This window comes from Rhinoraja longicauda, chromosome 8 (genome assembly GCF_053455715.1).
Source record: "Rhinoraja longicauda isolate Sanriku21f chromosome 8, sRhiLon1.1, whole genome shotgun sequence".
Classification (NCBI taxonomy): Eukaryota; Metazoa; Chordata; class Chondrichthyes; order Rajiformes; family Arhynchobatidae; genus Rhinoraja; species Rhinoraja longicauda.
The window spans coordinates 6011230-6027858 of record NC_135960.1 but is presented as its reverse complement, the minus strand read 5'-3'; the positions used below and the strand labels follow the sequence as shown (position 1 = coordinate 6027858).

General features: G+C 49.0%; 1 protein-coding gene across 4 annotated transcripts in view; it reads left to right on the top strand.

Moving 5' to 3' along the window:
- Nucleotides 1–16629, top strand: part of sema5ba (sema domain, seven thrombospondin repeats (type 1 and type 1-like), transmembrane domain (TM) and short cytoplasmic domain, (semaphorin) 5Ba) — a 183945-nt gene that overhangs the window by 16693 nt on the left and 150623 nt on the right. For all 4 annotated transcript variants that reach the window (XM_078403301.1, XM_078403300.1, XM_078403299.1 and 1 more), the window contains exon 2: nt 6175–6380. In XM_078403301.1, coding sequence (XP_078259427.1) covers nt 6227–6380 — 154 coding nt within the window. In that variant the 5' untranslated portion in view covers nt 6175–6226. The remainder of the gene's footprint in view (nt 1–6174; nt 6381–16629) is intronic.

Genomic DNA, 16629 nt, shown 5'->3' with positions numbered 1-16629 from the left:
GGTGGGTGTACGGAACGAGCTGCCAGAGGAGGTAGTTGTGGCTGGGGCTATCCCAACGTTTAATAAACATTTAGGTATATTAATAGGACAGGTTTGGAGGGATATGGACCAAACGCAGGCAGGTGGGACTAGTGTAGCTGGGACATGTTGGGCGGTGCGGGCAATATGGGCCGAAGGGCCTGTTACCATACTGTAAAACACTATGAGCATGACTGACAGTGTGGCTAATTCTAAACCGCCCTTTAAAATGACTCAGCTCAGGGGCCAATAAATATTGGCCTTGAGATATCCTATGAACAAATAAATTTTAAAAAAACAATTGCTTTCAAAGGAGAATAGGATATATAATTCACAGAGAAATTGTAAGACCATGGGGTGGCACGGTGGCGCAGCGGTAGAGTTGCTGCCTTACAGCGCCGGAGACTCGGGTTCGATCCTGACCACGGGTGCTCGTCTGTACAGAGTTTGTACGTTCTTCCCGTGACCTGCGTGGGCTTTCTCCGGGTGCTCTGGTTTCCTCCCACATTTCAAAGACGTACAGGTCTATAGATTGGCTTCGGTAATGATTGTAAATTGTCCCTGGTGTGCAGGATGCAGGATACACAATAATTTCAACCTACCTGCTATTCAGTAGTTGCATGAAGTGTCACGACTAGGTGAAGGTTGTGTTGACCCTGTCAATGCTGAATGATGGATTTTTTTTTTGTCTGTGTTCGTCTCTGATAATTTGGAAGAGCCTTGAACATCCAGCCTGGCACTGTATCTGGGCAAGTTCACATGGGTTACCAAGCTGGCCCCACTGTTCTCCTATCTGTGCCCTGCCATCTGTATGCAGTGACTGATGGACTCCGGGTCTGTTCTCTCTGCAGGCTCCCACTAAAACCCGCAGTCCGATGCGGAAGTAGAATTAAATTGGACCTCACGCCCGACAGGCCAAGGTCTTTGATCAGGGCGACTGCCACAACTCGAATCCTGTCCAACTAACGCACTGGGCACGAAGATTAGCTTAGAGATTAGGTGGCGCAGCGGTAGAGCTGCTGCCTTGCAGCGCCGGAGACCCGGGTTCGATCCTGACTACGGGGTGCTTGTCCATACGGAGTTTGTACCTTCTCCCCGTGACCTGCGTGCGTTTTCCCCGAGATCTTCAGTTTCCTCCCACGCTCCAAAGGCGTGCAGGTATGTAGGTTAATTGGCCTTAGCGTGTGTAGGATAGCATTAATGTGCGGGGATAGCTGGTCGGTGTGGACTCGGTGGGCCGAAGGGCCTGTTTCCGCACTGTATCTCTGAAACTAATACTAAAAGATGCAGCATGGAGACAATCGGAATAAAGGTCCCGACCCGCTGAGTGACTCCAGCAGGCAGGGTTCCAGAATCCGCAGTTAGACAATAGACAATAGGTGCAGGAGTAGGCCATTCGGCCCTTCGAGCCACCACCGCCATTCCTGGCCTCTCCATGGAAACAGGTACTTCGGCCCACCGAGTTCACGCCGACTATCACCTGTTCACAACTCAATACCCATCCGCCCATTCCTGAATGTTGCTTAGCTCCTGTTGCGTGAGAAACAGTGTTGAAACAGGCCCTTCGGCCCACCGAGCCCAGGCCGACCATCAATCGTCCGTTCACACGAGGGTCCTATGTTTCCCACTTTCTCATCCACTCCCGACACCCGGGTTTGATCCCGACTCCGGGTGCTGTCTGCACGGAGTTTGTACGTTCTCCCCGTGACCTGCGTGGGTTTTCTCCGGGATCTCCGATTATCTTCCACGCTCCAAAGACGTGCAAGTTCATTGGTTAATTGGCTTGGCATAATCATAAATTGTTTCTAGTGTGTGTAAGGTGGTGTTAACGTGGGTTGGTCGCTGGCTGGCACGGACTCGGTGGGCCGAAGGGCCTGTTTCCGCACTGTATCTCTGAACTAAACTAAACTAAATCATCAATGGGATCATTTTCATAAACCACCTCTGGACCATCTCTATCGCCAGCACATCCCTCCTCAGATACGGGGCCCAAAACTGCTCATGGTATTCCAAAGCACATGATCACATGCTAATCATAATCATAATCATACTTTATTAGCCAAGTGTGTTTTGCAACATACGAGGAATTTCATTCGCTGTACAGTCACACCAATAAAAAGCAACAGAGCACACGAAATACATTTTAACATGAACATCCACCACAGTGACTCCTCCACATTCCTCACTGTGATGGAAGGCGAAGAAAAGTTCAAGTTTCTTCCCTTCTTTGTCCTCCTGCGGTCGGGAGCCTCGAGCCTTCCGTCATCGGGACGATCTTGGCTCCCATGGCCGGGGTCGGGCCCACCGTGGCGGGGCGACCAAGCTCCTGCATCGGGGGGAGGAATCTCAGCTCCTCCGCGCCAGGCGATCTGACCCGGGTCGGGGCTGGTCGAACCTTCTGCGACTTTGGAGCTTCCCGACATCGGTCTCTACTCCACACTTCTCGGCATGGAGGCAACGCCAACAACTCCAGAGATGTTTGAGCAGCCCACTTTGTCGTTATCCCGGCAAACGCAAACCCCTTCTCCCCTCCGCCATTAACGCACGACGGTTCTGGTGAGCAGGGGGAATGGAGGGATTTGGATTAGGTGCAGGGAGATAAGAGTTGGTCTTGATATAAGGTTTGGCACAGACGTCGTGGCTAGGGTTGCCAACTTCCTCACTCCCAAATAAGGGACAAAGGGTGATGTCACCGCCCCGCGCCTCATGTGACCTCACTCAGCCAGCGGCCCACCAATGGAGGCCGCCCGGGCCGGGAGGCGGGTTTCTACACAACTTTCGCTAGGCGGCGCCTGGGCCTATACTGTCCGGGCGTACAGTGGGCCCCCAGGGCTACACTGTCCAGGCCTACAGTATTCAGGCCTACAGTGTACGGGCCTACAGCATCCGGGCCTACAGTGTCCAGGCATACAGTGTCCGGGCCCACAACGCCGTCCGGGCCTAATACGGGACAAGGGTGATTCCGTACGGGACAAACCAGTTTAGCCCAAAATACGGGATGTCTTGGCCTTCGTAACAAGAGGAGTTGAGTATAGGAGCAAAGAGGTCCTTCTACAGTTGTACCGGGCCCTGGTGAGACCGCACCTGGAGTACTGTGTGCAGTTTTGGTCTCCAAATTTGAGGAAGGATATTCTTGCTATGGAGGGCGTGCAGCGTAGGTTCACTAGGTTAATTCCCGGAATGGCGGGACTGTCGTATGTTGAAAGGCTGGAGCGATTGGGCTTGTATACACTGGAATTTAGAAGGATGAGGGGGGATCTTATTGAAACATATAAGATAATTAGGGGATTGGACACATTAGAGGCAGATAACATGTTCCCAATGTTAGGGGAGTCCAGAACAAGGGGCCACAGTTTGAGAATAAGGGGTAGGCCATTTAGAACGGAGATGAGGAAGAACTTTTTCAGTCAGAGGGTGGTGAAGGTGTGGAATTCTCTGCCTCAGAAGGCCGTGGAGGCCAGTTCGTTGGATGCTTTCAAGAGAGAGCTGGATAGAGCTCTTGAGGATAGCGGAGTGAGGGGGTATGGGGAGAAGGCAGGAACGGGGTACTGATTGAGTGATCAGCCATGATCGCATTGAATGGCGGTGCTGGCTCGAAGGGCTGAATGGCCTACTCCTGCACCTATTGTCTATTGTCTATTGTCTATTGTCTAATACGGGACAAGTTGGCAACCCTAGTTGTGTGCCGAAGGGCCATCCTGTTCTATGTTCTATGTACTTCTTCGTTCCATTTTTTTGCGGCGGTTTGATTTATGCTTTCAGGATTAATCTGAGCAGCCTTGAGATTTTGACGGCATATTTACACAGCGAAATAATAACGGGCAACGTTGCAGAAGTAACTGGCCGAGGTTTTAAGCTGAAAGGTTTCAATTAGACGTGTGGCCTCCAGTGACCTTCCGAGAGATTGATTGAAGAGCAGCGCGGCTGATGGGAGGCCAGATTAAGTATTATTACTGCAACACATCCTGTTCATTCCCTCCGTTCAACCAGCTCCCTTCTCCAAAGTGTTTGTGTCTTTTCCAAGGATTTATTGACTGGGGAATGAATGGAAGTGTGAGATCACTGAGTCAGCCTTGGAGCTGATCGGGTTCACTTACTAAATAGGTGGAGAGAGTTCTGTGTTGTTCCAAACAGTCAGAACCTTTTGCCCTGGATGGCAATGTCAAATACAAGAAGGCATAGCTTTAAGGTGAGAGGGGAAAGTTTAGTTCAGTTCGGTTCAATTCAATTCAGTTTAGTTTATTGTCACGTGTACCGAGAGGTACAGTGAAAGGCTTTTAGTTTAGAGATACAGCGTGGAAACAGGCCCTTCGGCCCACCGGGTCCGCGCCGACCAGCGATCCCCGCACATTAGCGCTATCCTACACCCACTAGGGACAATTTATACATTTACCAAGCCAATTAACCCACAAACCTGTACGCCTTTGGAGTGTGGGAGGAAACCAAAGATCTCGGAGAAAACCCACGCAGGTCACGGGGAGAACGTGCAAACTCCGTATAGACGGCATCCGTATTCGGGATCGATCCCGGGTCTCCGGCGCTGCATTCGCTGTAAGGCGGCAACTCTACCGCTGTGCCACCATGCCGGCTAACCAGTCAGCGGAAAGACAATACATGATTACAATTAAGTCACTTACAATGTTTACATACATGGTAAGGGAATATCGTTTCGTTCAAGGTAAAGCCAGTGAGGTCCGATCAAAGATAGTCCGAGGGTCTCCAATGAGGGAGATAGTAGTTCAGGACTGCTCTCTGGTTGTGGTAGGATGATTAGAGTTAGGGTTTAGTTTAGTTTAGTGAAAGAGCACGGAAACAGGCCCCTTTGGCCCACCGAGTCCGTGCCGACCAGAGATTACCCCGTACACTAACTCTGTCGACCACACTAGGGACAATTTACAATTTTCCCGAAATCAATTAACCTACAAACCTGTGCGTCTTTGGAGCGTGGGAGGAACCTGGAGCACCCGGAGAAAGCCCACACGGTCACAGGAAGAACGTATAAACTCCGTACAGACAGCGCCCGTAGTGAGGATCGAACCTGGGTCTTTGGCGCTGTGAGGCAGCAACTCTACCGCTGCGCCACCGCGCCGTCCAATTTCCTGTTCATTCTTCTGTCTAATCACCTTCGTTTCTCCAAAGTGTTTGTGTCGTTTTCGAGTGTTGCGTTGCCTGGGGAGTGAAAGGGAGTGTAAAATCACTGAGTCAGCCTCAGAGATGATCGTTGAGTTTGCGTTAGTGGCTCGCTTACTAGCTAGGTGGAGGGAGTTAGAGTTCTGTGCTGTTGTTCTACGTTCTGCGTTGAAGTGTCGACAAGGAGAGGGACAGGAATGTTTGTTAATTTGGAGCTAAAAACACCAAGTATGTAAAATTGTCCCTCGTGTGTCGGATTTACTGGCTCAATGTAGCTGTATTTGTCACACATCCAACTGCACAAGTGAAATTATTTTTGCATTTGTTACACACACGGGCACCACCATCTTTGGCGCCATTCTTCAAAGTCCAAAGTCCGGTCGTCCCGTGCGCACGATGTACTGGAGCAGTTCACGTGAACCGTTGTCCCTCTCCTCTCATCTTCTCTCCTTGCCCGGTCATCTTTATGTCCCGGGGCGCCTCCTGCAGCTGACCTTGAAGGCCCTGGACGCGTTTAGAGTTTAGAGATACAGCGCGGAAACAGGCCCTTTCGGCCCACCGGGTCCGCGCCGACCAGCGATCCCCGCGCATTAACACTATCCCACACCCACTAGGGCCAATTTTTACATTCACCAAACCAATTAACCTACAAACCTGCACGTTTTTGGAGTGTGGGAGGAAACCAAAGATATCCGAAGGCCACAGATTAAGAATAAGGGGTAGGCCATTTAGAACGGCCATTATTCTTAAACTGTGGCCCCTTGTTCTGGACTCCCCCAACATTCCCTGGTGCTGTAAACTGTAAGGCTGCAACTTTACCACTGCGCCTCCGTAAACTCTAAAGTCTAGTGCGAATGGTGAGGGTCAGCACGGACTCGAAGGACCGAATGGCCTATTTCCGCGATGTATCTCTAAACTCTGAAATCTAGCGTGAATGGTCAGCATCGACTGTGGGCCGAAGGGCCTGTCTCCAAACTGAGCTAAACGAAATAAAACTAAAAACAAAACTAATCTGCTTCCTTTCAGACACGTCTGCCAAATGCCGCCATCTTGGTAGCCGGGACACGTGTGGGCCACCATGGAGGGTGGGCGGCTGCTCACCTGCTGCCTCTCCCTCCCCTGCTTCCTGCTTCTCATCAGCTCCAACATCTCGGCGTTCCTGAGGGCCGAGGAGCAACTGCTGATCCCACTGCGGTGTGGCAAGAAGGAGCACCCTTTGGTCCTCTTCAGAGGTGAGCTCCCTGAACCAGAACTGAGGAAGGACGGATATAGACACAAAAAAAAACATTCTTCTCTCTCTCTCTCTTTTGTTGGTGTTTTCCTTTGGATGCGGAGGATGTTCCGACAAAATTCCGCATGTAGGGCCTCTGTTGTGTGTTTTTCCCATTTAGTATAGCTAAGGTGACCTATGTACAGGGCCCTAGTGAGACCGCACCTGGAGTACTGTGTGCAGTTGTACAGGGCCCTAGTGCGACCGCACCTGGAGTACTGTGTGCAGTTTTGGTCTCCAAATTTGAGGAAGGATATTCTTGCTATTGAGGGCGTGCAGCGTAGGTTTACTAGGTTAATTCCCGGAATGGCGGGACTGTCATATGTTGAAAGACTGGAGCGACTAGGCTTGTATACACTGGAATTTAGAAGGATGAGAGGGGATCTTATCGAAACGTATAAGATTATTAAGGGGTTGAACACGTTAGAGGCAGGAAACATGTTCTCAATGTTGGGGGAGTCCAGAACCAGGGGCCACAGATTAAGAATAAGGGGTAGGCCATTTAGAACTGAGATGAGGAAAAACTTTTTCGGTCAGAGAGTTGTGAATCTGTGGAATTCTCTGCCTCAGAAGGCAGTGGAGGCCAATTCTCTTAAGGCTAGCAGAGTCAGGGGGTATGGGGAGAAGGCAGGAACGGGGTACTGATTGAGAATGATCAGCCATGATCACATTGAATGGCGGTGCTGGCTCGAAGGGCCGAATGGCCTCCTCCTGCACCTATTGTCTATTGTCAGTGCTTAGGGAATAATCCTGATTTAGTTGACAGACCTCTGCTAATTGGAGTTCGTGGAAACTCTCCTGAAATATCCTGGGTTCAACGTAGTGGAATGAGACTGCGTGTAATAGAGTGGGCATGCTGAAAATAGGCTCCCCTTGCTGCGGAGCCTGGCTGACACATTGGTGTCAATGGAAATGTCAAGGATAAAGGGAAGCAAGTCCACAATGCTTCTGATTGCCAGCTCCTGGCTTCCCGAGGGGAATATTGACATGTCAATGTTATTGCAACACAAACCTATCTCTGTGTAATGAGGAACCGGGTAAATATGGGCGGCACGGTGGCGCAGAGGTAGAGTTGCTGCCTCACAGCGCCGGAGACCCGGGTTCGATCCCGACTACGGGTGCTGTCTGCACGGAGTTTGTACTCTCTCCCCGTGGCCTGCGTGGGGTTTTCTCCGAGATCTTCGGTTTCCTCCCACACTCCAAAGGCGTGCAGGTTTGTAGGTTAATCGACTTGGTATAAATGTCTGGTTTGGGAACAGCTCTGCCCAGGACAGGAAGGCCCTGCGGAGAGTAGTGCGTTCGGCTGAACGCACCATGGGAACTACACTCGCCACCCTGCAGGACCTATACATCAGGAGGTGCAGATCCAGAGCCAGCAACATTATGGGGGACCCCTATCACCCCAGCAACGGACTGTTCCAGCTGCTACGGTCAGGCAAACGCCTCCGCTGTCACGCTGTGAAAACGGAGAGGATGAGACTGAGTTACTTCCCACAGGCCATCAGGACTGTTAACTCTCATATCACCAGGGACTAATTTAATTTACTGTATTAAATTATTTTTTGTGTTAACATTTTTGTCTCTATTCTGTTTTGTAGTTTAGCACAAACCGCAGGCATTGCCACTTTCATTTCACTGCACATCTTGTATGTGTATGGGACAAATAAACTTGACTTGACTTGACTTGACTCATTGGAGACCTTTGAACTATAATTTGACTTTATCAAAGTTTATTGTTATATCTTGCACTAAATGTTGTACCTTTATCTGTCCACTGTGGACGGCTTGATTGTATTCATTTATAGTCTTTTCTTTGACTGGGTAGCACGTAACCAAAAGCTTTTCACTGCACTTCGGTACAATAAACTAAATTCTTGCCATAGAGGGAGTACAGAGAAGGTTCACCAGATTGATTCCTGGGATGGCAGGACTTTCATATGAAGAAAGACTGGATAGACTCGGCTTGTACTCACTGGAATTTAGAAGATTATAGGGGGATCTTATAGAAACTTACAAAATTCTTAAGGGGTTGGACAGGCTAAATGTAGGAAGATTGTTCCCGATGTTGGGGAAGTCCAGAACAAGGGGTCACAGTTTAAGGATAAGGGGGAGGTCTTTTACGACCGAGATGAGAGTTTTTTTTCACACAGAGAGTGGTGAATCTGTGGAATTCTCTGCCACAGAAGGTAGTTGAGGCCAGTTCATTGGCTATATTTAAGAGGGAGTTAGATGTGGCCCTTGTGGCTAAAGAGATCAGGGGGTATGGAGAGAAGGCAGGTACAGGATACTGAGTTGGATGATCAGCCATGATCATATTGAATGGTGGTGCAGGCTTGAAGGGCCGAATGGCCTACTCCTGCACCTATTTTCTATGTTTCTATGTTTCTATGTAAATTAAATTAAACTAAACTAAACGGTGGCTCAGCAGTAGAGTATCTGCTGAAAACAACAGAGATCTCGGTTTGATCCTGACCACGGTTACTGTCTGCACTGAATTTGTACGCTCTCCCTGGGACCTTGTGGGTTTTCCCCGGGTGCTCTGGTTTCCACCAACATTCCAAAGACGTGCGAGTTTGTAGGTTATTTGGCTTCTGTAAAATTGTAAATTGTCCCTAGTTTGTTTGTTTTTATGTGTATGTATGTGTGTGGGTGTACACATGCACATGCCCCACATATGCACACATGTACATACACATATATATACACACGCACATACATACCTATATATACACACACGCAGACACATGCATTTATATATATATATTTACACATACATATACACACAAACACACACACACATATATATATATTTGGACATACATCTATATACACACGCATACACATACATATACACACACATCTACATACGCGCGCGCACACACACACACATACATATACACACAAACGTATACACACATATATATACACACATACATCTATATACACACATACATATATACGCACGTGCGCGCGCACACACACACACACAAACACACACACATATATACACACACATACATCTATATACACACACATACATATACACACACAAGCACGCTCGCATGCACACACACACACACACACACACACATATACACACACACACACACATATATATATACACACATACATATACACGCACGCGCACACACACACAAACATACACACATATATATACACACATACATCTATATATATACATATATATACACACACACACATACGCGCGCACACACACACATACATATACACACAAACACACACACACACACATATATATACACATACATCTATATATACACACATACATATACACACACACACACGCATGCACACACACACACACACACACACACACACACACACACACACACACACACACACACATACACACACACACACACACACACACACACACACACACACACACACACAGCACCCGAGGTCAGGATCAAACCCGTCTCTGGCGCTGTGTGGCAGCAGCTCGACCAGCTGCACTGTCGTATTGCAGTGGTATTTCAGTGACATTTAAACATCAGTGACATTTAAAAAAAATCATTCTAGTAGATTGAGATAATTTTTTCAAATGTAAAGCTTTAATTGGGGGTAGCATCGCTGGTGATCGAGGACAGATGGTCGGTGTGAACTCGAAGGGCCGAAGGGCCTGATTCCATGCCGAATCTCTAAGCTGGAGTACTCTCCTGAACTACCACCTACCTCCCTGGTGACCCTCGGACTATCCTTGATCGGACTTTACTGGCTTTACCTTGCACTAAACGTCATTCCCTTATCATGCATCTTTACAATGTAACGTCTCAATTGTAATCACATACAGTACTTTCGCTGAATGGACAGCATGCAACGAACTCTTTTCACTGCACCTCGGCACGCATGACAATAAACTAAACTGACACTAGACCGAACGTGTAGGAAGGAACTGCAGATGCCGGTTTAAACCGAAGATCGACACAAAATGCTGGAGTAACTCAGCGGGTCAGGTAGCGTCTCTGGAGAGAAGGAACGGGTGACGTTTCGTGACATTCTGAAGAAGGGTCTCGACCCGGAACGTCCCCCGTTCCTTCTCTCCAGAGATGCTGCCTGACCCGCTGCGTTACTCCAGCATTTTGTGAAACTAAACTGAACCAGCCTGTCAGGGGTGCTGGTATCTGCCCTTCAGCCTGGCACTGGTGCCATGGGTTTCCAGACACGTCACAGATGCCCATGAGCCACTCACCATTCAATAGACAATAGACAATAGGTGCAGGAGGAGGCCATTCGGCCCCTCGAGGGCTATCGGCAAACAGAGCGGGGGTGGTGAATCTGTGGGATTCATTGCCGCAGAAGGCAGTGGAGGCCAAGTCAATGGATATTTCTAAAGCAGGGACAGATAGATTCTTTATTAATACGGGTGTCGGGGGTGTACGGGGAGAAGGCAGGAGAACGGGGTTAGGAGGGAGAGATAGATCAGCCACGATTGAATGGCGGAGTAGACTTGATGGGCCGAATGGCCTAATTCTGCTCCTATTACCTACGAGTAGGAAAGAACTGCTCACTCCCCTGACATCAGTCTGAAGAAGGGTCTCGACCCGAAACGTCACCCATCCCTTCTCTCCAGAGATGCTGCCTGTCCCGCTGAGTTACTCCAGCATTTTGTGTCTCTCCTATTACTTATGACATCACTTAAGAGGCTTACTGGTTTAAGTCCTTGTTGCTTTCCCAAGCATTATCTTGGGTTCATAAGTTCACCAGGTCATAAGTTATACGAGCAGAATACAATACAAGACAATATATCTTTATTGTCATTGTACAACGAGATTGGGAATGCGCCTCCCATACGATGCAATAAATTAATTAGCTAATCGGTATAAATTTAGACAACCCAGTGAAACAAAATTAGAAACAGTTTTTAAACAGAATAAAGTGCAAGTAGATCTGTGCCGGTTCACTGTGCGATGTGACCATCCGGCTCAGCAGGACCGGTTCGTGGCAGCTATGGCCCTGGGGATGAAGCAGTTCCTGAGTCTGGAGGTGCGAGCGTAGAAGGCCTTGTACCGTCTGCCCGATGGCAGAAGTTCGAACAGACTGTTGCAGGGGTGTGAAGAGTCTTTGTGGATGCTGGTGGCTTTTCTGAGGCATCGTGTGTTGTAGATGCCCTCCAAGGCTGGTAGCTGTGTTCCGATGGTCCTCTGAGCTCTACGGACTACCCGCTGAAGAGCTTTCCTCTCTGCCTCCGTGCAGCTGAGATACCACACAGGGATGCCATGCGTTAGGATGCTCTCTATGGTGCAGCGGTAGAAGGTCGTCAGCAGCTGTTGGGGTAGACCAGACTTCTTCAGGTAGAACAGTCGTTGCTGTGCCTTCTTGACCAGCGCAGCGGAGTTAGTGGACCACGTGAAGTCCTCCGAAATGTGAGTGCCCAGAAAATTAGGCCATTTGGCCCTCAAGTCTACTCGCCATTCAATCATGGCTGATCTATCTCCCTCTCCTAACCCCTTTCTCATGCCTTCTCCTGACACCTGTATTAATAACGAATCTACCTACCTCTGCCTTAAAAATATCCACTGATGGCCCCCACAGCCTTCTGTGGTAATGAATCCCACAGATTCACCACCCTCTGGCAAAAGAAATTCAACGTCATCGCCATTCTAAAAGTACATCCTTTTATCCTGAGAAATAGACAGAGCCAAGGGGAAGATACAGAGCGCAAAGTGCCGGAGTAACTCAGCGGGTCAGGCAGCATCTCTGGAGAAAAAAGGTGGGTGACGTTAGGGTTCTGACCCGAAGCTCTACCCATCCCTTCTCTCCGGAGATGCTGCCTGACCCACACTTTGTGTCTATCTTCGGTGTAAACCAGCATCTGCAGTTCCTTCCCTCGCAGAATGTAGAGGCAGCATGTCTGGAGAGAAGGAATGGCCAACGTTTTGGGTCGTGACCACTTCTTCAGGTTGAGAGTCAAGGGAGAGGGAGACTAGAGATGAGGAAGGGTAAGGTTTTGAACCACGAAGGATCAAAGCAAAAGTAGGCAAAATGCTGGAGTAACTCAGCGGGTCAGGCAGCATCTCTGGAGAGAAGGAATGGGTGACGTTTCGGGTCGAGACCCTTCTTCAGACTGATGTCAGGGGAGGGGGCAGGACAAAGATAGAGTGTGGTCGGAGACAGTAAGACTGGTGAGAGAACTGGGAAAGGGGGAGGGGATGGAGAGAGAGGGAAAGCAAGGGCTATTTGAAGTTAGAGAAGTCAATGTTCATACCGCTGGGGTGTAAGCTGCCCAAGCGAAATATGAGATGCTGTTCCTCCAATTTGCGCTGGGCCTCACTCTGACAGTGGATCAAAGCAAATGATGATCAAGGAAATTTAGAATGGTACATTGTGGGCTGAGGGCTAAGTACAACGAGGCATACAATCATTAAAATTAAACTGGAGGACAGTGAAATCAATGCCAGCATTGAGTTTGCATTCTTTACTACCGATTCTACTTGCAGATTTTCTTTTTTCGGGAATCTTGCACCAGCTCTCCCAAGCCCCTTGGCACCTCCGATTTCTGGATTTATTTAGATTTAGATTTTTTAGATTTAGAGATACAGCGCGGAAACAGGCCCTTCGGCCCACTGGGTCCGTGCCGCCCAACGATCCCCGCACACTAACACTATCCTACACCCACTAGGGACAATTTTTACATTTACCCAGTCAATTAACCTACATACCTGCACGTCTTTGGAGTGTGGGAGGAAACCGAAGATCTCGGAGAAAACCCACGCAGGTCACGGGGAGAATGTACAAACTCCGTACAGACGGCGCCCGTAGTCAGGATCGAACCTGAGTCTCCGGCGCTGCATTCGCTGTAAGGCGGCAACTCTACCGCTGCGCCACCGTGCCGCCCCGACTCTCACTCCATTTAGCAAATGGAGGGAGAGTCCAAAAGGGATTCTCACTCCATTTAGCGAATAGTCTACGCCTTTATTCCTAAAAATGTATGACTCCACACTTTGCCACACTATGTTCCATCTGCCACTTTCTCTGCCAATCTGTCCAAGTCCTTCTGCAGAGTCCCTGCTTTCCCTCCACTACCTGCCCTTCCGCCTATTATTGCGTCATCCGCAAACTTGGCCACAAAGCCGCCGATCCCCTCGTCCAAATCATTAATATACAACGTGAAGAGTAGCTAGCGGCCCCCAGCACCACCGACCCCCTGCGGAACTCCGCTAGTCACTGGCAGCCAGCCGGAAAAAGATCTCCTTTATTGCCACTCTTTGCCACTCGTTGAAAGACTGGAGCGACTAGGCTTGTATACACTGGAATTTAGAAGGATGAGAGGGGATCTTATCGAAACGTATAGGATTTTTAAGGGGTTGGACACGTTAGAGGCAGGAAACATGTTCCCAATGTTGGGGGAGTCCAGAACCAGGGGCCACAGTTTAAGAATAAGGGGTAGGCCATTTAGAACGGAGATGAGGAAAAACCTTTTCAGTCAGAGAGTTGTGAATCTGTGGAATTCTCTGCCTCAGAAGGCAGTGGAGGCCAATTCTCTGAATGCATTCAAGAGAGAGAGCTAGATAGAGCTCTTAAGGATAGCGGAGTCAGGGGGTATGGGGAGAAGGCAGGAACGGGGTACTGATTGAGAATGATCAGCCATGATCACATTGAATGGCGGTGCTGGCTCGAAGGGCCGAATGGCCTCCACCTGCATCTTTTGTCTATTTGTCTTCTGCCGTCCAGCCAGCCTGCTCTCCGCCCTGGCATCTGCCCATCTGCAGTGTCAAAGAATTCCACAGATTCACCATCCTCTGACTAAAGTAAATTTCTCCCCATCTCCTTCCTAAAGCTGCCTCACGTGTGGCACCTACAGGTATGTAGGTTAATTGACTGGGTAAATGTAAAAATTGTCCCTCGTGTGTGTAGGATAGTGTTAATATCATATCATATCATATATATACAGCCGGAAACAGGCCCTTTCGGCCCACCAAGTCCGTGCCGCCCAGCGATCCCCGTACATTAACACTATCCTACACCCACTAAGGACAATTTTTTACATTTACCCAGCCAATTAACCTACATACCTGTACGTCTTTGGAGTGTGGGAGGAAACCGAAGATCTCGGAGAAAACCCACGCAGGTCACGGGGAGAGCGTACAAACTCCTTACAGTGCAGCACCCGTAGTCAGGATCGAACCTGAGTCTCCGGCGCTGCATTCGCTGTAAAGCAGCAACTCTACCGCTGCGCTACCGTGCCGCCGTGCGTTAATGTGCGGGGATCGCTGGGCGGCGCAGGACTCGGTGGGCCGAAGGGCCTGTTTCCAGCGCTGTATCTCAGAACTCTAAAAAATCTAAAACCTTGTCAAAGGACTTTCTGGAAAATTTAAGTAAACACCAACCGCTGAAGAAGGGTCTTGACCCGAAACGTCACCCTTTCCTTCTCTCCTGAAGATGCTGGCTGACCCGCTGAGTTACTCCAGCATTTTGTGTGTCCACCTTCGATTATATCTTATTGAAACATATAAGATAATTAGGGGATTGGACACATTAGAGGCAGGAAACATGTTCCCAATGTTGGGGGAGTCCAGAACAAGGGGCCACAGTTTAAGAATAAAGGGTAGGCCATTTAGAACGGAGATGAGGAAGAACTTTTTCAGTCAGAGAGTGGTGAAGGTGCGGAATTCTCTGCCTCAGAAGGCAGTTGAGGCCAGTTCGTTGGATGCTTTCAAGAGAGAGCTGGATAGAGCTCTTAAGGATAGCGGAGTGAGGGGGTATGGGGAGAAGGCAGGAACGGGGTACTGATTGAGAGTGATCAGCCATGATCGCATTGAATGGCGGTGCTGGCTCGAAGGGCTGAATAGCCCCCTCCTGCACCTATTGTCTATTGTCTATTGTCTATTGAACCAGCGTTTGCAGTTATTTTCCTACACGATCACTGACCGGTCGGAGAACGAGGGGGGGGGGGGGGGGGAGGGACGGGGAGAGAGGGAAAGCAAGGGTTACGTGAAGTGAGAGAACTCCAGCAAGAAACTGTTCCTGAGTCTGGTGGTGCGTGCTTTCAAGAGTCTGCACCTTCAGTGTAAGGGTGGAGGGGGAGGGGGGGAGGGGGGGGGGTTGGGGAAATGTAAAGTTATTGGTGGGATGGTGGTCGGTCGGCATGTCTAAGACAGTGGGGAACATTGGTTCCTTTGTGAAAGGCACAGATCGACGACTGACACTGTTTCTTATTCCCATCTCCCTGGTAACCGCCCAGGAATCTCTCTGAATTACCATCCCCTGACCCCCTTCCCCCCACCCTCCCTCCCCCGGAATAAAGGCAAGAGGTTATGCGTTGGCCTTTTTGTTCCAATTCACTTAATTTTAAACGGTGCCATTGACGGTTAGCAGGCCGAGATTCCCAAAGCACCAGGGTTGCACTGGGACACCTGGATACAGAGGCCGGACTGGGCTTTGATCCGTGGTTTAGCATCTGTTATAAATTAACTGGGGTATGTTTCCACTAGCGGGAGAGCCGAGGACTAAGAGCTCACAGCCTCAGAATTAAAGGACGTTCCTTTAGGAAGGAGATGAGGAGGAATTTCTTCAGTCAGAGGGTGGTTAATATGTGGAATTCATTGCCACAGAAGGGTGCGGAGGCCAAGACAATGGATATTTTTAAGACAGAGATAGATAGATTCTTGATTAGTACGGGTGTCAGGGGTTACGGGGAGAAGGCAGGAGAATGGGGTTAGGAGGGAGAGATAGATCAGCCACGATTGAATGGCGGAGTAGACATGATGGGCCAAATGGCCTAATTCTGCTCCTGGGGATCTTATAGAAACATATAGGGGGTCTTATAAAAACGTATAGGGGATCTTATAGAAACAAAAAGGGGGTCTTATAGAAACGTATGGGGAATCTTATAGAAACATATAACATTGGGAACATGTTTCCTGCCTCTAACGTGTCCAATCCCTTAATAATCTTATATGTTTCGATAAGATTCCCTCTCATCCTTCTAAATTCCAGTGTAGATAAGCCTAGTCGCTCCAGTCTTTCAACATATGACAGTCCCGCCATTCCGGGAATTAACCTAGTACACCTACACCCTCAATTTAGTTTGCTCTTTTGACGTTAGTTTAGACTTTAGAGATACAGCATGGAGATAGACCTCGTACACCAGTGCTCTCCATAAACACGAGGACCAATTTACAATTATCAGAGGACAATTAAACCGACAAACCTGTACACCTTTGGAG